The following is a 24,221-nucleotide window of genomic DNA, read 5'->3' on the forward strand; positions in this document are numbered from 1 at the left end:
GGCATGATTTTGCTCCCTAGGGAGCACTATCAACTTCTGGAGACATTTTTGGATGTCATGCTATGGGGAGGAGGGAGGAGATGCTGTTGGCATCTTGTAGATAGAAGCCAAGGATTTCTTGTAATACATAGGACAGCCTCAATGTCAACAGTGCTAAGGTTGGGAAATGCTGGGCAAGAAGAATTGAAAGCCTTGGGCCAGGGTCTTCCAAAAAAAAACTAGGCACACCTGTCCAGCAAGAGCTGGACCCACTGAGTTGTCATCTATGGCAGACAGGGAGGAAGAAATACCCTCCCCCTCCACCTTCTGTCTTTTTGGCTGTGAAGTAAATGACCGTAACAAGGAAAAATAAGGTATTTTCCTATCACTGTATGGAAGTTTCCATTTAGCCTACTACACAGATTAGAAAAAGGTATTTCCCTGACTTGTACATGGCTTGATAAGTGGACCACAAGCTGGATTTAAGCTTTCACTTACCCTCTCAATTGGTCACCTTTGTGCAGTGCACAAACTATACAGCCTTACATGGCGGGCCTCAATATAAGCACTAGTCCCGCTAATACTACAAAACTTCATACAGCTTTTAATATGTGGTAACCATGAGATAACTCATAATAAGAGTAATTAACAGGAGAATAAGACTAGATTGAAAGAAGATCAAAGAAGAGGCATCTAAAAGTGAGATGGGGGTTTGTGGCAGTTATCTTAGAAGGATAAGTTGCCAAATGTAGGCTCTCTGTCAGGAACCCAGTACAAACACCTGGAACAAAGAAAGACACAAGAAAAGATTATAAGGGCAGCTATCTTTAAAAGCTTGGGAAAAATAGCCATAACTGGGGAGGGGCAAGGCAGAGTAAAGAAAGGGAGTGATTACCTTGAGCTCCTATGTGGAAAAAGGTCAGTTGGGGATTACTTTTGAAATTCGAATTAAACTGGCTTGGCACTTTAACTGAGGCGCTGTCACCTACATCCTTTGAAAGCTATAGACCGAATATCTCAGTTAAAGCTTATAAAGATTTACCTTAATGATGGTTAATGAGTAAAAAAGTGGCTATCAAATAAGAAATAACAGGAAACAAGCTCAGGAGTCATAAGAAAATTTAAATAAACCATAGTGAAGAACTTGTGCCAGAGAAAGTTTCTAAATATCAAAAATAATCTTAGATTTACAAATTTAGTTGCAGAAAATGTTATAGAATATACTTGATTCTCTGGAAAGATATTTAAAAATATGTATCTGCTTGAGGTAGTTCTGAATAAAGACAGGAAGAAAAGGAGCTAAGCTAAAAAGAACATTTTGGAGTATTTAAAAGTAGGATGTATACTATCTCTGTGAGATGATTTCGTGAAGAAAATAGAATATCCAAGACTTTAACTCTTCTGCCGATGACCTGTTTACAGAATTAGAGGAGATGGCACTGATTGGAGTGACAGAAGCGGTGCCAGTTCTCCCCACCATCAAGAGTATCTTCTGCTATGCCTGACACAAGGTGTGAAGTTTCATTTTTAAAGATTTACTTCTTTGATTTGTCATTGTTATGGTTAAAATGCTGTAGTGCTCTCTGAGAGTTAAAGGACATAACTTGTGAAAAGTCATTAATTTCCTGGTACTAATTTAAATTTGATAATTATCAGGAGGGGCTTAAAGGGGGTGCAAAGTTACCTTTTGGAAGGGTTTAATTGACATTGCAATAGTCTGCTCAAAGTCTGTGAGAGTATGAATGCCTACTTGTAAATCTGTCATACACACATATATCAGAAATGACAATTATACAGTATACACAAATGTGTTTGTGAGTATGTTTGCGTACAACTATGGATTAACCAAATACCTACACACCTGGTGTGGTATTGTATTTGATCCACTGTAAAAGTTCTTCCTGAGGCAAATTATTAAATTCTCCTATTATGTTCCATTGATTACGGAGGTTTGCATAACCTTGTATTGACATCACTGTTAGAATGCCAAAGATAACATTCTCAAAACGAACTCTGCGAAAAAGCCAGCCAAAGAGCTGAAACGACAGAAACCATTTATTTATAGTTCTTATATGAAGAGTACTGTAGGGTCAACAATAAATTCTCACCTTGTTATTCAAACCAATGTGAATTACCCTTTGATATCAGCACACACATATATAGAATTACCATCTCTGGTTGTTTCTAAAGCAACGAATATGTTGGCATTACAGGGCCCAGGTGAAAATGGAACTTTCTCTCCCCTGGGAAGAATTAAGGAAGGAATGCCTGATCCTTCTAGTACTAATTTACTACCAAGGATTAAAATAAACAAATCACAACTGTGAAACATCTTAGAACTAAATCCTTTCATCCTTGGCTGCCTTTTGTGGACATCGTTAGTAGACAGGGAAGCCCTATTATCTTGACATATATAGATTCTTCTCAGGAAAACAGGCATTATGGTATTTTAAGGCTATAAACTCAAACTAAGTTGTTTGTAGAAGTACCTTAGGCCCAATATTCCAATTTATATAGTTCTTTTGTATGTTAGATACACTGATAGAACCCCAGAATTTCTCATAGATTCTTCGAGCCAAACAGGACCATAGTAGAGCAATTACTCTGCATCTACTCTGGTATTGGATGAGTACTTCAGGGTAGTTTTGGTGAACCAGGAAACTCTTTTTTTTTTTTTTTTTTTTTGGAATACAGAGAGTCTCACTCGTCTCCCAGACTGAAGTGCAGTGGTACGACCTCAGCTCACTTCAACCTCCACTTCTCGGGTTCAAACAATATTCCTGCCTCAGCGTCCTGAGTAGCTGGGATTACAGGCACACACCACCATGCCCAGCTAATTTTTGTATTTTAGTAGAGAGAGGGTTTCACCATGTTGCCCAGGCTGGTCTTGAACTCCTGACCTCAAGTGATCTGCCCTACCTCGGCCTTCCAAAGTGCTGGGATTTCACGTGTGAGCCACTGTGCCCTAGCCACCAGGAAACTCTTTTTTTTTTTTTTTTTTTTTTGAGACAGAGTCTCACTCTGTCACCCAGGTTAGAGTGTTGTGGCGCGATCGTGGCTGACTGCAGCCTCTGCCTCCCAGGTTCAAGCTAATTCTCCTGCCTCAGCCTCCCAAGTAGCTAGAATTACAGGCACTTGCCACCATGCCTGGCTAATTTTTGAATTTTAGTAGAGATGGGGTTTCACCATGTTGGCCAGGAAGGTCTCGAACTCCTGGCCTCAAGTGATCCACCCATCTCAGCCTCCCAAAGTGCTGGGATTACAGGTGTGAGCCACTGTGCCGAGGCACTCTTACACAAACCCGAACTCCAAAAGGTTATGTTCATGGACAGGACGTAACAGAGGGGAAATGTTTGCCTAATCACTTGTTATAGAACTATCAATTAAAATCTAGAAATACTTTTCAAAGTCACTTGAAACTTTTTTTCTTGCTTATAGTGAATCATGAAGTCATATTTTAAATCCTTTAAGTTAGTTAAGTTAAAAACACTTAGTGTGTTTATATTTTGAATCAGCAAAGCCGCAGTAACTACTAAGTGTAGCTGCTATAGTTTTTACAGTATTGTTACACAAGAATGAATTCCTTACCTGTCTAGAGCATAACAAGGAAGCGATAACACACATGTGCGGTGTCAAAAACAGCTTTAGCCTCATAATTAAAATGGCAAGGGCAGTAAACGCTAACAACTGCAATGTGTGAAAAGCCAGCTACAGAAACACAAATAAGGACACAATCACATTTTTATATTTCATACTTTTTAAATTAATGAACTATATTAAAACTATATTATTCATTAAGATAAGGATCTTCTAACTTAGTAACTGAGCCTATTAGTATTCATTCATTCAACAATAATTTATCGAATGCCTACTATGTTCCAGGTACTCTTCTGGGTGCTTCAGATACAACAGTGAGCAATTTCTGCCCTTGTATTACATTTAAGTACATTTAGTACCGAAAGACAGACAATACATAGACATAGCAATAAATAAATCCATTACATAGTCTACTGTAAGGCAATAAGTGCAGCTGGCAAGAAAATGGAGCAGGCAGAGGAGCCAGGGAGAGCAGGAGGTGGTGTGAGGAGACGGAGGACCAACACAGTGGGCCTCACTGTAAAGTGACAAAGTTACTAATGCATCCCTGATGCAAAAATCTGAAATCTACAATGCTCCGAAATCTGAAACTTTTGAGTACCAATATGATGTTCAAAGGTTATGCTAAAACAAATGCTCATTGAAGCATTTTGGATTTTAGATTTTCAGATTAGGGATCTCAACTAGTAACTACAGTGTAAATATTCCAAAATTCAATAAAATCTGAAGTCTGAAACGTCCTCTAGTCCTAAGCACTTTGAATAAGGGATACTCAACATGTGTCATAAACTATCCCTATTAAGTTCAAATCAGTTACCCACTCCTGTAAATTTGAACTTTACCTCAACACCCACTTAAAGTTCTATCAAATAGGAAATATTTCCAGCCCACACTGATCTTTTCCTTTTTATGCCACAAAATAATTTTACACCATATAAAATGTTGTCGTATTTGTCTCCTTTGTAAAATTACACATACTGAAGGGCAGCAACATTACTTTAGTATCTTTTGTATCCTTCAACACTTCTGAGCTTGTCGCTAACTGACCAGCAAATCTATGTGATGGCAGATGGCCACCAGTCACAGGGCCAGGGGTGCCTGCCCTAATGGACTGTAGCTGATTAGCTCAGCAGGCTAGAAACCAAATGCTTGTTATTGTAAAATGAATGCAATTTAATTTAATTCTGTACTATAGTCACAAATCAGCCTTCTAGCTTTTAAATCCTTATTACTACTCAAAAGTGAGAGCAGATGAAAGAGTAAGGAGGATCAGCAGAAATGTATCACCAATGCTGACAACTCATGACTGATGGTGCGTCAGCAGCAGGCTATACCTTTGTCAATTATCCTCAAACTACAATGTAATACACAAGTCTACCAGAGATTAAAATGAAAGCTTTACCTCACCATGTTCAAGGAGCTTTTTCTAGAATAAAACAAAAATATTATCTATTTACTGAATGTCTCTTCTACTATGAATACATAAAAATAAGTTTCATTTGTTTGATCTGAGATTTTAAAAATCTATCTTCTAAACTACTTAAGAACATACATAAAAATAAAAATATCAGATAATACTATAAAAATTACAACAATTTAAAAGTCATAATTGACTTATTTGGTTAAGACAAAGTAGATTTTACAGATCCCTGGAGATTGTACCTCTCATGAATAAATGAATAGGATGACCTTCTATTCAATCTATATCTACAGTGTATACAATACTTTAGATGACCGCTGTTCAACTTTTGAGTTGTTTTCATTTTTCACAATTACAAATAGCATGGACACTCATGCATAAAACTTTGTAAGCATCTCTGAATATTTCCTTAGCATAAATTTCCAGAAGAAAAATTATTGGGTAAAACACAAATATTTTTAGTTTCAGAAAAGTTATCCCTTTACAAAATATTTATAGTGCACCTACTGTATTCTAGGCACTGTGTAACGAAATGAATACCACAGTCCCTGCTTATCCTCTGATCCTCACATTCCACAGTTTCAGTTACCATGTGGTCAACTGCAGTCCAAAAATATTAAATGAAAAGTTCCAGGAAGTAAACAATTCCTTAGTTTTAAATTGTGCACCATACTGAATAGTGAAATCTCAAGTCACCCTGCTTCATCCTACCTGGGATGTGACTCACCCCTTTGTCCAGCATATCCATGCTGTATACATCACCGGCCTGTTAGTCACGTAGTTACCATTTCAGTTATCAGATGGACTCTAGGTGGTATCTCAGTGCTTGTTTTCAAGTAACCCTTTTCTGACTTAATAATGGCCCCAAAGTGCAAGAGCAGGGATGCTGGCAGTTGAGATATGCCAAAGAGAAGCTGTAAAGTGCTTTCTTTAAGAAAAAAAGGTGAAAGTTCTCAAAAGAAAAAGCATCATATGCTGAGGTTGCTAAGATCTACGGTAAGAACAAATCTATCCATGAAATTGTGAAGAAGAAAAAATTAATGCTGGTTTTGCTGTTGCACCTAAAACTGCAAAAGTTATGGCCACAGTCCATGATAAGTGCTTAGTTAAGATGGGAAAGGCATGAAATCTGTGGGTGGAAGACATGAACAGAAATGTGTTCCAATGATGGCAGTCAGGTGTGTTACTCTCTGCAGTTTCAAGACTGGGGGTCTTGGGATGCATCGCCCTGCAGATAAGGGCAACTGCTGTGCAGCATGAACAGTATGGACACAACACTTACCTTCATGGAGTTTATATTAGAGTAAGACAAGAGGTAGGAGGCTGCCTATTTTATTCTTCTCTTGAAAAGACTGGGTATTTTACTTTCATGCAAGGCTTTATAGCCTGCAGCTGCATTCTAATATGGATTTTGGCAGTGAAGAGAGAAACAAGTGTGGAAAGTAAGTTCAGGGGTACACAGACCCATAGGTTTTTTAAAACAGAAGTCAGGGGAAGGTCTCTTAAGGTAGTAGTGGAGCCCAAATTATTCTATCTCCCTTGTAGCTCCTACCCTTTGTATGCAGTAGTATTTTTTTTTTTTTTAATAGAAGACAGGGAAGGTCTCTTAAGGTAATAGTGGAGATCAAATTATTCTATTTCCCTTGTAGCTCCTTCCCTGTGTATGCAGTTAATGGAGTGGGGTTTCCCCACTTGTCCCAAAATCTTCTAGGCACAACAGATTTCTTCTAGGCACAACTCAGCCTGGTAGGTGAGTAATTATTAAAATCACCAAGAACCCTGAAAGTAACTACTGATACTTTATTTAAATCAAGTAGGTAATTAAAAATGTGAATATACAATCAAATCCCAAGACACAAATACCATGAAAAGGAAACACCAGGCCGGGCACGGTGGCTCAAGCCTGTAATCCCAGCACTTTGGGAGGCCGAGACGGGCGCATCACGAGGTCAGGAGATCGAGACCATCCTGGCTAACACGGTGAAACCCCGTCTCTACTAAAAAAATACAAAAAACTAGCTGGGTGAGGTGGCGGGCACCTGTAGTCCCAGCTACTGGGGAGGCTGAGGCAGGAGAATGGCGTAAACCCGGGAGGCGGAGCTTGCGGTGAGCTGAGATCTGGCCACTGCACTCCAGCCCGGGTGACAGAGCAAGACTCCGTCTCAAAAAAAAAAAAAAAAAAAAAAAAAAGAAGAAGAAGAAAAGGAAACACCAAAATAAATGAGCAAAAAACTTGACCTCTCATGAAACAGCTAATACAAATGAAAACTCCAATTATTATTTTCACAGAAGTTTAAGAGGATAATGCATTCATATAATTAAAATAAGCTCCAGTGAAAAGGAGTTTTCAGAAATTCTAAGAAAAATATATTTGCCTAATTTAAAGCCTCAAAAGAAGGTTAAAGAGCAACATGTACACAGCTGAAATTGACAGTATTAAAGACTCAGTGATGATATTCTCTGATAACACAGAAAGAAAAGAAATGGATAATATGATAAAAGCAGTAACAGAAATTAAAAAAAGAGAGACTAAAGTGAAAGAATAAGAGAACAACAATGCACATATATCACCCCTCCAAACGTTATAGATTTCCAGAGAGAAAAACTATATAGGAATTTTCATCTGTAATGCTCAATGCTAGAACACAAAGAAGCAATGTAAACAAAATGTTGAATGAACCCCACAAGTATCTATTAACCAATCTATCCATCAAATATGAGGGCAAAATAAAGCCATTTTTCAGGTGAGAAAGCACCCAGAAGGCAGTGCCAATTCTACATGTCAAGGAAAAATAAATTAGTAAAATTTGAAGTCAAGTCCAAAGATTGCTGGTGTCTTTAATGTAAATGTTCAGAGACTTCTTAACAGATAAGACAACAATCTAGAAGTAAATTTCAGCATAACCTGGAAGGAGAGGCTGTGTAGGCAGGGACAAGTAAAAAATATTCTGACAGATCAGTGCTGAAGCAAGCAGGTCTCTAAGTACAGAGCCTGAATATGAATTCTGCCTCTACTACTCACTAGCTGTGTGCCTTTTGGAAAATTACTTACCTTCTTACTGGTTTCCTCATCTGTAAATAATGGGAATAACTGACTCTCTTCTCACAAGCTAGTTGTGAGGATTTACTGAGTTAATACTGGTAAGAAGCTTAAAATACTATCAGACACACAGGAAATAATAACTGTTAGCTACTATTGTTGGTGGTAACAGGTTTTAGATGCTGATGAATTCTTAATATCAAGATGAATATATTTGCTAATAATTTAAGAAAAACCACCAGGAAATACAGAAATGGGATATAGCTAACAATTCAGTAAGTATCAAGAAAATAATTTTTGAAAAGCACAATGAATAGAAAACATAAAATCAGATGGCAGGAAGAAGTACAAACACAGCAGTTATCACAGTTAATATGAAAATGGGTTAAATTCACCAATTAGAAAATGAGTATTAGAGAAATTTGAATAGAAAAAACCTAACAATGAGAAATATACCTACACCAAATATGTCACAAAAATGTTAAAAAAAATAAAGCATAAATATGGGTAAACCAGGCAAATCTATAAAAAGGAAAGCAGATGTGGCAATATTAATTTTCTACAAAGAAAAATTTACAGCAAAAACCACCAAGTAAAGCAAAGAATATCCTTTATAATAATCAAAAGTACAATCCCTATAATAATCATGCAATGAACAGCACTATCTATATAAAGCAAACACTATTAAAATTACAAGACAATTTTGAGAAATTCATTTTTAATGTTGTATGTGAAGATAGCATTCTAAGAAAACAGATAAAGTAGAAAAATAAGTTGGTATACTAGACCATTTAGAATAGCACATTAACAACACAATATAACATGTAACTTTGAATTTCCCCCAAATTAGAAATGAACATTTAAAACATCCTCATAGAGCATTTACTAAAACTGAACATCCATCTCAATAAATAGCAAGTTAATTTTAAAGGCAAAATATACAACAGAAGAAACTAGTTAGACATTTTTTAAAATTATTATTTTGGAGACGGAGTCTCGCTCCATTGCCAGTCTGGACCGCAGTAGCGATCTTGGCTCACTGCAACCTCCGACTGCTGGGTTCCAGAGATTCTCCTGCCTCAGCCTCTCAAGTAGCTGGGACTACAGGTGCATGCACCACACCCGGCTAATTTTTGTATTTTTAGTAGAGATGACAGTTCACTGTGTTGGCCAGGATGGTCTCGATCTCCTGACCTCGTGATCTGCCCGCCTTGGCCTCCCAAAGTGCTGGGATTACAGGCATGAGCCACTGCACCTGGCCTAAAACTAGTTAGACATTTTAAGACATTCTTCTAATTGATTTTGGATTAAATGACCAAAACTCAAATCACAGACTACACAGAAATCAACATTAATGGTAATGCTACACACAGCATGGGATACAGTGTGAATTTTCTTCAGAGAAAAAGTTAAAACTTTTAAATGTATTTACTAGGACACAATCATGATTGATAATAAATGATGTGAACTTTAAACACAGAAAAACAAAAAAATGCACCAAAAGAAAAACTAAGGACATAAAAATATAAGCAGAGATTAATAAAATGGAGAACAACCTTCATAAATATAATAAATAAAACGAAAAGCTGGTTTTAGGAAAAATCCAAAACAGAATTACCTTGTCATGGACTACTGCAGCTGGCGACTTTCAGCTGAAGCCAATGTTCATTTACCACTTTGAAAATCCTGAGGCCTTTTTTCAGAATTATGCTAAATCTACTCTGCTTCTACTCTACAAATGGAACAAGCCCGGATGACAGCACATCTGTCACAGCATGGTTTACTGAATATTTTAAACCCATTCTTGAGACCCACTTCCCAGAAAAAAAGATTCCTTTCAAAATATTACTGCTCACTGAAAATGCGGCTGGTCACCCAAGAGTTCTGATAGAGATGGACAAGGAGATTAAGGTTGCAGGAAAGCAGTCTGGATCAACGAGTTATTTCAACTTTCAAGTCTTATTATTTAAGAAATATATTTCATAAGGCTGTAGCTGTCATAGATAGTGATTCCTCTGATGGATTTGGGTAAATTTTAAACCTCTGGAAAGGATTCACCATTTTAGATGCCATTAAGGATATTTGTGAGTCATGGATGGAGGTCAAAATACTAACATCAATAAGAGATGGGAAGCAGTTGATTCCAACTTATTTTCTACTTTATATGTTATTTTCTTAGAATGCTTTCTTCTCATATAACACTAAAAATGATTCCAACCCTCATGGGTGACTCTGAGGGCTCCAAGACTTCAGCAGAGGAAGTCACTGCAGATGTGGTGGAAACAGCAAGAGAACTAGAATTAAAAGTGGAGCCTGAAGATATGACTGAATTGCTGCAATTTCATGATAAAACTTGAATGGATGAGGAGTTGCTTCTTATGGATAAGCAAAGAGTATGGTTTCTTCAGATGGAATCTACTCCTGGTGAACATGCTGTGAACATTGTTGAAATGAAAACAAAGGATTCAGAATATGACATAAATTTGGTTGATAAAGCGTGGCAGGGTTTGAGAGGACTAACTCCAATTTTGAAAGTAGTTCTACTGTGGGTAAAATGCTATCAAACAGTATTGTATGCTACCGAGAAATTTTTCACGAAAGGAAGAGTCAATCAATGTGGCAAACTTCATTGTTGTCTTATTTTAAGAAATTGCCACAGTCACCTGATCAGTCAGAAGCTATCACCATTGAAGCAAGACCTTCTACCAGCAGAAAGATTACAACTCTAATGTATATGTCAGGATAGACATTATCCAAAAAACAAAAGATAATTAATGTTGGCAAGAATGTAGATAAATTGAAATCCTTGCACAGGTGGAATTGCAAATGGTGCACCTGCTATGGAATACAGGATGGAGGTTCACCAGAAAAACTTTAAAAAATTAAAAGTAGAACTACCATAAAACCCAGTAATCCCACTTCTAGGTATTTATCCAAAAGAGTTGAAATCAAAATCTCAACGCGATATTAACACTCTCATGTTCACTGCAGTGCTATTCATAGTAATCAAGATGTGGAAACCGACTAAATGTCCATCAACAGATGAATAATGAAAACGCAGCATGCACAAACAATGGAATATTGTTCAGCCTAAAAAAAAAAGGAAGGAAATTCTTCAATGTGAGACAGCACGGATGAACCTGAAGGGCATTATGCTAACTGAAATAAGCCAATCCCACAAGATATATAATGCACAATTCCACTTATATGAAGTATCTAAAATAGACAACGTCATAGAGTCAAAGAGTGGAATGGTGTCACCAGGAGCTGGAATGAGGGGAAATGGGGAGTTACTATTCAACAGCCTTAAAGTTTCAGTTAAGCCAGATGAATAAGTTCGAGAAATCGACTATAGAATGTTATACTTAGAGTCCACAATACTGTATTATACAGCTAAAAAATTGTTAAGAGGGTAGATCACGTTAAGTGTTTTTACCACAATTTTAAAAACAAGTGTAGTTATTAATAAGGAGAAAAAATATATAATAATACCCCAAATATTTTTAAAGCCATTTTTAAAAAATTTAACATTTTTTACTGCTTTATTGAGTTACAATTCACACATTATACACTTTCAACATGTTTTTAATTTTTAAAATGATCCTGGTTTATATAAACCAAAAGAAAACTTTCCTATTTATTTATTTTGAAACTGAGTCTCACTCTGTCGCCCAGACTGGAGTGCAGTGGCGCCATCTCGGCTCACTGCAACCTCCGCCTCCCGGGTTCACGCCATTCTCCTGCCTCAGCCTCCTGAGTAGCTGGGACAACAGGTGCCCGCTACCACGCCCGGCTAATTTTTTGTATTCTTAGTAGAGATGGGGTTTCATATTAGCCAGGATGGCCTCAATATCCTGACCTCGTGATCTGCCCACCTCAGCCTCCCAAAATGCTGGGATCACAGGTGTGAGCCACCGTGCCTGGCCAAGGAAACTTTCTTAATGAAATAAAGGCTATCTATGATATACGAACAGCAAATGAAACAGTGAGACAACAAAGGCATTCTTCACTTTAGAGTCAGGAGCAAACTAAGAGCAAGCTCATTATCACTGCAATTCAAAGTTGTTCTGGAAGTTCTAGCTAATACACAAGACAAGACAATAGAGAAGTATAAATATTAAAAAGCTATTACTATTTGTAGATTATATGATAACCTGCCTAGAAAATCCAGAGCATCAATGGTAAAACTATTAGAACCAGAAAGAAAGTTTGGTAATGTGGCTAGATACAAATGTGTTGCCAAAAATAGAAAAAAAAAAAAAAAAGTAAAGCAGCTTTCCTATAAACTAAGAGATCAATATAAGAGACAATCTAAAACAGACTCAAATACAATGAGAATTGGTAAGTGATAAAAACTGACATTTGGAAAAAAGATTTATGCAATACTGTGTTGGGACAATACCTCATTAGAGGGGGGAAAAGGTAGACTCCCTCTATGTCACTATACCACAAAATTAATGCAAGAATAATTAATCACCTATATGTAAATAGCAAATTATGAAAGAATATATGAAAAAATATTTTAATGTTTTTGGTGTAGGGAAGTGTTTCTAAGCAACATATGAACCCAGAAAAAATTATATAACGGTGATTGTACAGAAATTTCGAAGTTCTACAAAGCAGAGACCATAAATGAACTATAAGCTGACATCTTGGAAGAAACTATGTAATACACGTAAAAGACAAAATGTTATGTCTATGGAAAAAGCAAAAACATAACAAATGGCCGGGCACGGTGGCTCATGCCTGCAATCCCAGCACTTCGGGAGGCCGAGGTGGCCAGATCCCTTGAGGTCAGGAGTTCGAGACCAGCCTGGCCAACATGGCAAAGCCCTGTCTCTACTAAAAGTACAAAAATTAGCTGGGTGTGGTGACGGGCGCCTGTTATCTCAGCTACTCCAGAGGCCGGGGCAGGAGAATTGCTTGAACCCAGGAGGCAGAGGTTGCAGTGAGCCAAGATCGTGCCACTGCATACACAGCAGTGAGACAAAAAAAAAAAAAAAAAAAAGAAAGAAAAACCCACAAAACAACTTTTAGAGGTCAAAAAGAAACAGTTAATAAACACATGAAAAGCTGCAAAACTCCACTGACAAAGAATTTATACAATAAAATGAACTGTTTTTAACCTATCAGAAAAAATTAAAAGCTTTCTAACGATGTTGGTGGAGGGGCAGGGAAATGGACACTCTTCATCAGTATTATTTCTCAGTATTTATCAAATTCTAAAATATGCAAGCCTCATAATCAGCAGTCCAAATTCAAATATTTTATACTATAGAAATACTTAGAATAAGTGTACCAAGATACAGAAACGAGGATGTTCAATCCTCACAACATTGGGCTTTTTTATGACAAAAGTTATATATAATCTAAACTTTCATTGATATGGGAAAGGCTAACCACATGGCAGTCACGCATGACGGTCAACAATAAAATCCTAATACCATTATAAAGTATAATGAAGATCAAGGCAGAGGCCCAAGACACACTATTAAATACAAGTAACAAGCTGCAGATAAGAAGAACAGTACAATTCTATTTTTAAAAAATACTGTGTTTCTATATGTGTTTTCTTTTTTTTTTTTTGAGACGGAGTCTTGCTCTGTCGCCTGGGCTGGAGTGCAGTGGCCGGATCTCAGCTCACTGCAAGCTCCGCCTCCCGGGTTTATGCCATTCTCCTGCCTCAGCCTCCGGAGTAGCTGGGACTACAGGCGCCGCCACCTCGCCCGGCTATTTTTTTGTATTTTTAGTAGAGACGGGGTTTCACCGTGTTAGCCAGGATGGTCTCGATCTCCTGACCTCGTGATCCGCCCATCTCGGCCTCCCAAAGTGCTGGGATTACAGGCTTGAGCCACCGCACCCGGCCTCTATATGTGTTTTCTAAAACAAAACATACAAAGCTACTTACAATTAGCACCCGGAGGAGCAGACCTAAGAGAAGGGAGTATTCCCTGTCTTTTTGATACACTAGTTTTTCAGAATGTATTACTACTAGCCCCTGCTATTATTATTTTTGCGATTTAACCCAGAACCCTCTGCCCATACACAACAGGCCTGTCACTTTCAAATATGTAATCAATACATAAGACTTCCATATTCTGAGTAATTATCTTCCATCCACTGGCCCCCGCGAGTCTGTCGCTTCCACATTACACCCTCTGCAATATATGAAGACAGTTGCCACATACCCTTCAATCTTCTATTATCCAATTAAATATCCCAAGTTCCTTCATGCACTCCTTATGGGAATAGTGTCCAGGGTTTGCCATTCATTCTTTTTTAGAATGCCAAGACACATTTTCCTGGGCTCCTTCTGTCCAGAACAATATAGAATGGGTCTATCATCCCCTTTATTTTGCAAACAATTTCAACAGATGCACCTAGGAGCTTAATTAGCTCTTCTGATAACCATACACAGCTGTTTATTAAAAATACAAGCATGGAGTATGGGGTTTATGGAAATTCTCTCTACTGTCTTCACAATTTTTCTATAAATCTAAAACTATTCTATAACGTAGAAGTCACAAAATAAAATCAAATATTCTATTTACAAATATAAAATGTAACTTGAAAACTACTATTAGGTACTATGCTCACTACCTGGGTACAATATACCCATGTAACAAGCCTGTACATGTGCCCCCTGTATCTAAAATAAAAGTTGAACATTAAAAAACATGTCATTTGAGATATTTCCCTCAGAAGGAAATTTTCTTCACAATTTACTTCTTGAGTCCTGTAGCAATTTACTTATGTGTGACTGACAACGATACATTTTGCTGGCATCTGCTTATGCTAGTGACATTACTAAAACCATCCAAAAATGTTCTACAATAAATATTTTTAACAGTAAGTTTAGAAGAAAATTCATAAATATTCAGGAACACAAATAATTATATCCCCTCTGAAAGTTAAAAAAGAAAGAAAAAGAAAAGCCTGACCAACATGGTGAAACCCCCTCTCTACAAAAAAATACAAAAATTAGCTGGGCATGGTGATGCACACCTGTAGTCCCAGTTGCTTGGCAGAGCTGAGATGAGATGATCGCTTCAGCCCAGGATGTCCAGGCTGCAGTGAGCAGAGATCATGCCACTGCACTCCAGCCTGGGTGACAGAGCAAGGCTCTGTCAAAAGAAAGAAGAGAGAAGAGAGGAGGAGAGGGGAGGAGAGGGGAGGGGAGGGAAGGGGAGGGGAGGGGAGGGGAGGAGGAAGGGAGGAATTCCAAAAATAAATCTTTAGCTTACTGACTTTAAATTCTAATGATATATTATAATTTATCAAATTAAACTTTGAGTTAGTTCACAAATACAAATATCTCCAAAACAAGTCCAAATACATGTAAGAAATCTGTAAGAATAATATATATATATATATATTTTTTTGAGATGGAGTCTCACTCTGCCGCCCGGGCTGGAGTGCAGTGGCCGGATCTCAGCTCACTTCAGCTCACTGCAAGCTCCGCCTCCCGGGTTCACGCCATTCTCCTGCCTCAGCCTCCCGAGTAGCTGGGACTACAGGCGCCCGCCACCACGCCTGGCTAGGTTTTTGTATTTTTTAGTAGAGACGTGGTTTCACCGTGTTAGCCAGGATAGTCTCGATCTCCTGACCTCGTGATCCACCCGTCTCGGCCTCCCAAAGTGCTAGGATTACAGGCTTGAGCCACCGCGCCCGGCCAAGAATAGTAATTTTAAGAAAACATTTAAGTTTGGTTCATATCTCCTTTCTTAATCATAATGCTAAAGTTTAATGCATATTCATTTGAAAAATTAATGTTATAGTAAGTTATTTAATAATTGAATACAGTATGTTTTAAAAACAATGATGATATAATTACCTTAGATTAATGTTTGTAGCTAAAACACACGAAATATCACGAACAGTCTGTGAACAGAATCAAATCAATGAAACTTTTCTAAGGAATACTGCAATATTTAAAGAAAGAAATTGATCCATTAATGTAAACACTCCGCCAAGGAAAGAAGTATTTTTTAATGTTTAAGAGAGTCCACAGGAATGGGACGGTCGTACTATATATGCCTTCCTTTTCTCCTTCCAAGAAGTGACTTCACATGATTGAAAACTAAATGACCATCAGAAGTATCCTTGGGGTGAAAAATAAGCCACAGTAGGACAAATAAAGACTGAGGGGTTTATAAGAAAGCAGAAAGGAAGGAGTGAAACTTGGCTGGCTGCAGGGATGAGAGAGAGAGTGTGTGTGTGAGAGAGAGAGAGAGAGAGTGTGTGTGTGTGTCTCTGTGTGTGTGAGAATGTGTGTGTGTGTGTATGAAACTTGGCCGGCTACGGGGATTAGTGTGTGTGTGTAAGTGTGTATGTGTGTATGAAACTTGGCTGGCTTCAGGGATGAGTGTGTGTGTGCACGCACATTTGAGTATGTGTGTGTGAAACTTGGCTAGCTGCAGGGATGTTTGTATGTGTGTGTGTGTGTGTGTGTGCATGTGTGTGTGTATGAAACGTGGGTGGCTGCAAGGACGTGTGCATGTGTTTGTGTGTGTGTGTGTGTACGCACATGCCCCTGTTAGTGCACATGCATAGTTCAGGATGTGGTGTGTTTGGAGACTAGTAATGTATTTATAAGTCTTGGATCTTAATTTTTTAAAATATAGCAGTTGCGGATCTAGCTATCAGTTTCTCTCACATTGGCTGACTCTCCGCTGAATAGTTAATTCACGCACTGGCCCCTCGAAGTGGAGCCTTATAAGAATAACTTGACATTTTGACTTGATGGAAAAGAAACAGGTCAGTGAGAAAATCTTCATTCTAAGCCAGCATGGGCCGAAAGGATGCAGGGCAGTAAACCTGCTCACATTTTACTCATTCCTCCTTGTTTCCTTTATCTTGACTCTTTCCATGTGGTCACCAGGGAACTGGATCAAGGGTAAAACAACAGAGATGTTGAGGGAAGAGTTTCCCACTCTTAAATTATTCACATCTATGTGTAAACAAAGGAGTGAGAAGTGTGGCAACTAAAACTACATAGAGAAGATATGCAATTTGACTTTAAATACAGAAAACTCCTTTCAACAAGAACACAACTGGTATGGTGGTAGGGAAATCGCATTGCTATCTGCTTAAAAGTATAAAATAAATACATACTGGCTTAAAACTAGATAGCTTGTAAATAATATAAATAAAGATGATGGCTCAACACTGCTACGAAAAAAAAAAAAACAAAAAAACCCCACTGTCTTTAACCATGCTTTTAGATAAACTCTACCCAGACCAAGAAAACCTGCCACTGGTATTTTGAAGATTATTTCTTTCATTGAGATGTTCTTTTCTTCTGTCATGGAAACAGTGAACATGTAGAAAAATATTTTTTAATTAGCTATACAAATTTCTTCTACTCAGGCCCACTCAAAATAGATCAAGACTTCACTGTGCTTTGTATTTGAAAGATACTAATGTTGTTGTCAAGGACTTTTCTTTCATAGCACCTATAAAAATTTTAATTCTTTAGACATTTGTGCAATTATTTGCTTCACGTTTGCACCCCCCACCCCCAATACTCCAGGACTGTAAGTTCCAAGACAGGAGTGGCCACATCTTATTTGTTCGGGTGTACCTACAATGTTAATGTAGTCTTTGATACACAGCTGGTGACTGGTATGTATCTTTTGAAAGAAAAAATAAGAATACCTTTTATCATGGCTTTTTATAAAAAGATCGATAATGAAAGATCTAAATAAAAAGCAAACTTTTATAAAGAGTTCATCCTAAAAATAACATAGAATTCTGAGCAATTTGCATTATTATAGTCCTTATATTGATGCCAAAAACAAATAATTTGTTTAAAAATACCTTTTTAAAGATAACACATGTAATCACCATAACAACTGGAAGCAATAATGTCTTTGTGTATCTCAGCGGAGTCTGAAATATACCAAATTATTCAAAATAGTTACTTACGAATTTTACATTAAATTAGTAAACATCTATGTCAAACTAAGTGCCATGATAACATTCCTTAAAAGTAAAAGGTAAAATTTCCTTGTCACCAGCAGTATATATATTTATTGTCTTCCACGCCTTAATAAAATAATTAAAATTACAAAAATACTTATAAAAAGTATTCCAAAATTTTAATGATAAATTTCTTATTTTAATAAAACTAGAATTGCTATATCTATTTTTTTCTTTTCTTTTTTTTTAATTTACATAATACTAAGTTTTAAAATGTGTGTTTACCGATCCCTGGGTCCTACATTGTAATTTTCTGTACTACACAGCTCCATTATTTTCATTAGTGAAACTAGAGCTAACGAGAAAGAAAGCTAACCAAAGTTAATTACTAAAACTATGAATAAATACAGAAATAACATTGGCTAACTAATTCTGATGACCTGTTACTGTGATAAGGAGTAATTTACCATGTAACTAAATTACACATTTCTTAAAAGCAAGAAACCAGTTCATTTTCCTCTTTATCGTGCTATAGCAAACTGCCTCACAGATAACTAGTGGTCAGTAATAGTTTTTGAATGAATGGATGACTGGTTGGATGGATAAGAGAAGAATGTAAAATTTTATTATTTACCACTAATTCAGAATTCATAATGATTACACAAGGAATAATCAATCCAGCAGCAACTTTGTTATGTTCTATGAAAAAAATTAAGCTTCAGATAGAGGAAAGAGCCCTGGATTGAGAGTTCTAGAATCTATTAGAATCCATGATCTGATCTTGGCTTGTGTGTGCTTTAGGCAAATCTTTTAAGCTTTTCTTTGTCTGCAAATAAAGAACTTTACGGCATGGTCTCTAAGAGCCCTTCCTGATCTTGTGTTCCATGATTCTACAAAGAAGCCAATTTTTTTTTTTTTTGATACAGAGTCTCACTCTGTCACCCACGTTGGAGTGCACTGGCATGATCTCAGCTCACTGCAATCTCCGCCTCCTGGGTTCAAGCAATTCTTCTGTCTCAGCCTCCTACTCAGGCTGGGACTACAGGCATGCACCAACATGCCTGGTTTTGTATTTTTAGTAGAGATGGGGTTACCACCATGTTGGCCAGGCTGGTCCCAAACGCCTGACCTCAAGTGATCCAACCGCCTTGGCCTCCCAAAGTGCTGGGATTACAGGGATGAACCACCACGTCCAGCCTATATTTTAAAGCTTTATAACATGAACTTTTTAAAAAGAATACCTTGCATTTGTATAATTTAAAATGAATTTTTATATGTTCATTAAAACTCATCAGTAGCATACCTTTCTTGGTAACACCTTGTTAAAAATGTTATAATATTTGGGGTGTTAACTATAATAAAACTGAATTTCTTAAAAACAGAAACAAGAATTGAGACTTTTTCCTGAATGGTCCCATATTTCCTATTGGCCTAGATTATTGAAAGTAATTGATTTGTAATAATAGTAATTATTATGGGTCATATTGTATGTTAAACACTCTCTCAGATTATCTCATTTAACCATCATCAATAACTCTATAAGATAGAGGCTACCTTTTTTTTTTTTAACAGACAAAAAAACAAGTGAGGAAGGTAGATTAGCAAAAGTTACAGTAAAAAAAAAATATATATATAAAATAAGTTGACTGTTTCTGAGTAAAAATTTTGAGTTTCAGATTAAAACTAGAGCAAAAACTCCTATTAGTAGAGAAGGAGAAAAGAAACATTCATACCGCTTTTTCCATGAAGTCAAATTCAGGAGCACAGGTGTATATTAAAGTATCAAAATCTGTATACCTTAAGATTCTGGCTGCTATAAGATCACTCAGGCGAATCTGGGAGAAAATAAAGTAAAATGAATTAAAATTACACAAATGAGTATAGCCTATAGCCAGTAATACTTTATTGATGTAAGAATAACAAAGTTTATAGAGCAGATAAATCCAATGTATTTAGACATCCCTCTAAGAAAACAAAAAACTACAGTGAAACAAACATACGATGTGCTGACTTCTCAAGATAACTGAAAATAGAGAAATATCATGAAAAATGAAAAGTAGAAAGAAGACAGAAAAAAATAGAATATGATAAAGAGTGAGCTAAAATAAATATCTGCTGAGAAGAAACCATCATGTAGTTAATTACACTTTATAATATGACAATTTATGATGAAAAACTATTTTACTTAACCTCTTTCAACATACATTGTAGGTCATAAGCTTTCTGTGCACTGTCATTTTCACAAAGCCTCACAGACTGATTACAATATTTGGTACTTCTTGATGTTTTAACAGACATATATTCAAACCACTGAATATGAGACCTGATCCTCCTAAGAATTACAACAATTATACATACCACTCTGATCTTTGACTTAGCTATTTGATCTCCAAGGCTAAAAATAGATACCAACAACCAAACCCAATGCAGAACTTCTATTTTTCTATTGATTATTTACAACCTGCTCTTGGTGAGACAATTATTTTTCCATAGCATCCTCGGAAGGCCAGAAAAAGGAAAATATTTGGCAAGTAAACTTTTAATTCAAATTATTTTATAGGGATAGGAATTATTTTATAACAAGTTTGATGATTATCAGTGGTCTTCATTCAATTAGTTTAACCAAACCACTATAATTTCAGGTCTTCCTCATAACTGTCACATAAAGGAAGTCACTCAGGACTACCAAGGAAGTGTGTTTGTATTTTTTTTTTTTTTAATTTGTACAGCAGGCGTGGTGGTTCACACCTGTAATCCCAGCACTTTGGGAGGCCAAAGCAGGCAGATCGCTTGAGGTCAGGAGTTTGAGACCAGGCTGGCCAACATGCTGGAACCCCATCTCTACTAATAATATAAAAATTAGCCGGGCGTCGTGGCACGTGCCTATAATCTCAGCTACTCAGGAAGCTGAGGTACGAGAATCGCTTAAGCCCAGGAGGTGGAGGCTGCAGTGACCCAGGATTGGCCACTGCACTCCAGCCTGGGTGACAGAGTGAGACTGTGTTTCAAAAAAAAAAAAAAAAAAAAAAACAGATTTGTAAAGAGCTGGGGATCAATGTGAAGTAAGTGTGAAGTAAGTAAAGAAACATAATCATGAACAAACTTAAATAAATAAATAACTTAGAAGATCTAAATAAAGTTTATCATAAGACATATATAATAAAGTTAAAAACAATAAAAAGGAGAGAATGGGGAAATGTGTCAGACATACCAGAGAACAGCAGCAACAAATAAACTAATAAACCACCATGCAAAGCTAGCAACAAATGGCATACACTTACATTTAGAAATTTTATTTAATATAAACATGTTGCATGTTATATTGCATAGAGATAGCATTTGACTTTTTAGAGAAGTAATACTATAATCCTTTGCCAAAATACATAATTTCAGCACCAAACAGGGCCCTAACTGGATAGCATTAAATGAGGTAAATTTCAAAATTGATTATTGTATGATATACTCATGTATGCTTATTTCTAAACAGAAAGTGCTAGAAATAAAAAGTAGATTCGTGCATTGTTTTCTATTCCCCAAACCAGTTAGTTAAGCAGGGACTTAGGCCTTGAAAAGGGCTACTCTTTAAGACATTAACAAACAGAAATACCACATGAGAGATAAATGCCCTGCATGTATTTCCTAGAAAATGAAAAGATCAAAAATTTTTAACATTCTCTTTTTATATAACAAGAAAGGCCTTAAAACATCAAATCATACATTGATTTTAGTCCACAGTTACAAATAAATAAAACAATACTGAGATTTTAAGAGTTCTATGTTTTCAAAGCTGAGGACAGTCTCCCATATGTTAACATCTGCAATAAATGGATAACTTATGATGTAAACAACTAATTATTTGTATTTTTACTGAAATATAAACAAATAACTACTTAACAAACTATTAGTATTTTTTTCATAAAAGGCCAAGTCAGCATTGATGAATATTCTTTCTTTTTACTGGGTTGCAAAGATCACTGAACTGCAAGATTTTATTATTGACTCTGCCAGTAACTCGTCTAAAGACCTTAAAGAAGACATTTAACCTCTGTAAAATGAAGAGGTAAGAACAGATGGTTTCAAAGTTTTCATTAAGCTGCATATTTATAAGAACTTTTATGTTTTAACTAAAAAGTACTTACGTGGTCCGAAACGCCTAAGATTTTAGATGTCAGAAATTTCAAAATGATTGTTCCAAACCACCAGGCACTACCTTGAATTACCTAGAAAATAAAATAGAAGTCCAGTATTTAAAACTACAAATCACCCAGTTAAAGTATTCAATTATATCTATAAATGACATATAAAAATTTTAATTATGTGAGGTATAAATGGTAAGTTTTTTAAAAAATTTCCTTTAGAAAATCTTGTTTAAAAGCAAAGAATTAAAACTGATGACACTGGTATAAAATATATATAGCAACACTAGAATTCTACATATCCTAAATCTTTTTTTTTTTTTTTTTGTCTTAAGGAGTGAAAGGTTAATAGGCAAGAAAGAAGGAAAAAGAAAATAGCTTCCTGTACAGAGACAGAGGGAGGGGGGATTTGAACAAAGAGAAAACCCCATGTGCATCGGAAAAGTGGCTGCTCATACATATCCTAATCTAAAGGAAGTTTTAAAAGGTTACTTCCTTTTGATTTCTGTTAAGAAAAGGGAGTGTTTATGTGTTTGTTTCTAAATATTATTTCTCAGCTGAAAATCCATTTTTTAAAACACTACCTTAAAAGTTCTTCTACCACTCCTGTGGAAATATGAGCCCATCTTCAAGAAATAATAGTTTGAAATGTGAAAACTGAAGCTTTCCTTTAAGAAAGAGGAATATGAACTAGAATGGCAATGAGGTTTCTGTGTTATTGTTGATTTTTTGACTAGCCTTGATTAAAAAGGGAACAATTGTGTGCTTCTGGTTACCCTAAATTCAAATCTTTGCATATATCAACCAAGTAGAACAATACAACCACATATATGGAAAAAAGGTAACAGCACAAACTTCAAATCACCTATGAATTGAAAAGGAAGCAACGAATATATAGAGTTATACCTCAAGTCCCTGACCTAAGCCTTTGCAGAGAATGAGGGGAGACCCACAAAAGGATAAAGAAGAAAAGGAAAGACAGGGGTCAAAATTGGAACTAAAATAACCCAAGAAAGAGAAAAGTCCACTCTATGTGTAAAAAGAGCCCTGGGAGATTGGTAAATGGGAGTACACAGCAGGGCCTAAGAGTGAGTAGGGACAAAAACACTGATGTCAGAAAGGCATCATTTCTGGAAAGAAAGGAGGATAAAAAAGGGGAGTGCAAGAAGGAAAAAGTATCCAGCAGGAAAAACGAGAACCCAAACCAAAAGACTATCCATCACTACTGCCATCACGCACAAAAAAAGAAAAAAGTTATTCACTGGAAAAAATCACACTATGCTACATTCTCAGAAGAGGTTTGCACTTGGACTAGAAAACACAAAATAATTAATAGATGAAAAAATGCCTATATAAATATCCAAAGCTTCTTTAAGAAGATAACAAACATGAAAGTCAAATTATTTCAGTTAATGAAATCCACAGCACTGAACAATAAAATCTCACAAAGCAGAAGAAAATTATGTAGAATTAAAAGTTGAATTAAATATCCTCAAACAAGCATTCAGAAATATTAAAAAAGCAATTTAAACAAGAAATTCAAAAACCAAGAACAGAAATGGGGAAAAAAGCAGAGAGAAATAGTTTAGACATAGAAAGGGAATGGAAGAAAAGGAGATTATCATCAAAAAAATAAAAACTAAATCACAAGATGATGAAAAGAAATTCAAATAAGTTAATGAAGGAATTGAAGTAAAAGCACTAAAACAATGATGAAGAATGAAAATGATACCAGAGAAAGAAGTGAGAAGTAACAGAGAACGTGGCAGAAATGGAAGAAAGGCACATACTTACAACTGGAGTGCCTGAAAAAGAAAACCAGAGCAATGAATCAAAACTAGTGTTTAAATTATAATCCAAGAAAACTTTCCAAAAATAAAAGAAGACCTGAATCGGCATTTGGAAAGGATCCAGGGGGTACTGGAAAAAATTAATCTGGTATGGTAAACTAACTCAAGACATCTTTCAGTAGAATGATGAAAAATGAAGAAAAATTCTTCAGAACCTCCAGGCACAAAAGTCACATAATTTACAAGGGACAGAAGAATTTGGCTAGCATCAGACTTGTTAAAAGAAACACATAAACCAAAGCAGTGGTGTAGAGGCATTTTTAAGAAACTTTAAAAAG

General features: G+C 36.3%; 1 protein-coding gene across 1 annotated transcript in view; it reads right to left on the reverse strand.

The window, feature by feature from the left end:
* DPY19L2 (dpy-19 like 2) overlaps window positions 1–24,221 on the reverse strand; it is a 122,248-nt gene that overhangs the window by 19,240 nt on the left and 78,787 nt on the right. Inside the window, exons 15-22 of the mRNA XM_030922428.1 lie at window positions 22,097–22,177; window positions 19,691–19,792; window positions 17,856–17,927; window positions 15,871–15,917; window position 15,434; window positions 4,979–5,002; window positions 3,568–3,687; window positions 1,841–2,015 (exon numbers count right to left, since the gene is read on the reverse strand). Of these exons, the coding sequence (XP_030778288.1) occupies window positions 1,841–2,015; window positions 3,568–3,687; window positions 4,979–5,002; window position 15,434; window positions 15,871–15,917; window positions 17,856–17,927; window positions 19,691–19,792; window positions 22,097–22,177 (622 nt within the window). The remainder of the gene's footprint in view (window positions 1–1,840; window positions 2,016–3,567; window positions 3,688–4,978; window positions 5,003–15,433; window positions 15,435–15,870; window positions 15,918–17,855; window positions 17,928–19,690; window positions 19,793–22,096; window positions 22,178–24,221) is intronic.

This window comes from Rhinopithecus roxellana, chromosome 18 (assembly GCF_007565055.1).
Source record: "Rhinopithecus roxellana isolate Shanxi Qingling chromosome 18, ASM756505v1, whole genome shotgun sequence".
Classification (NCBI taxonomy): Eukaryota; Metazoa; Chordata; class Mammalia; order Primates; family Cercopithecidae; genus Rhinopithecus; species Rhinopithecus roxellana.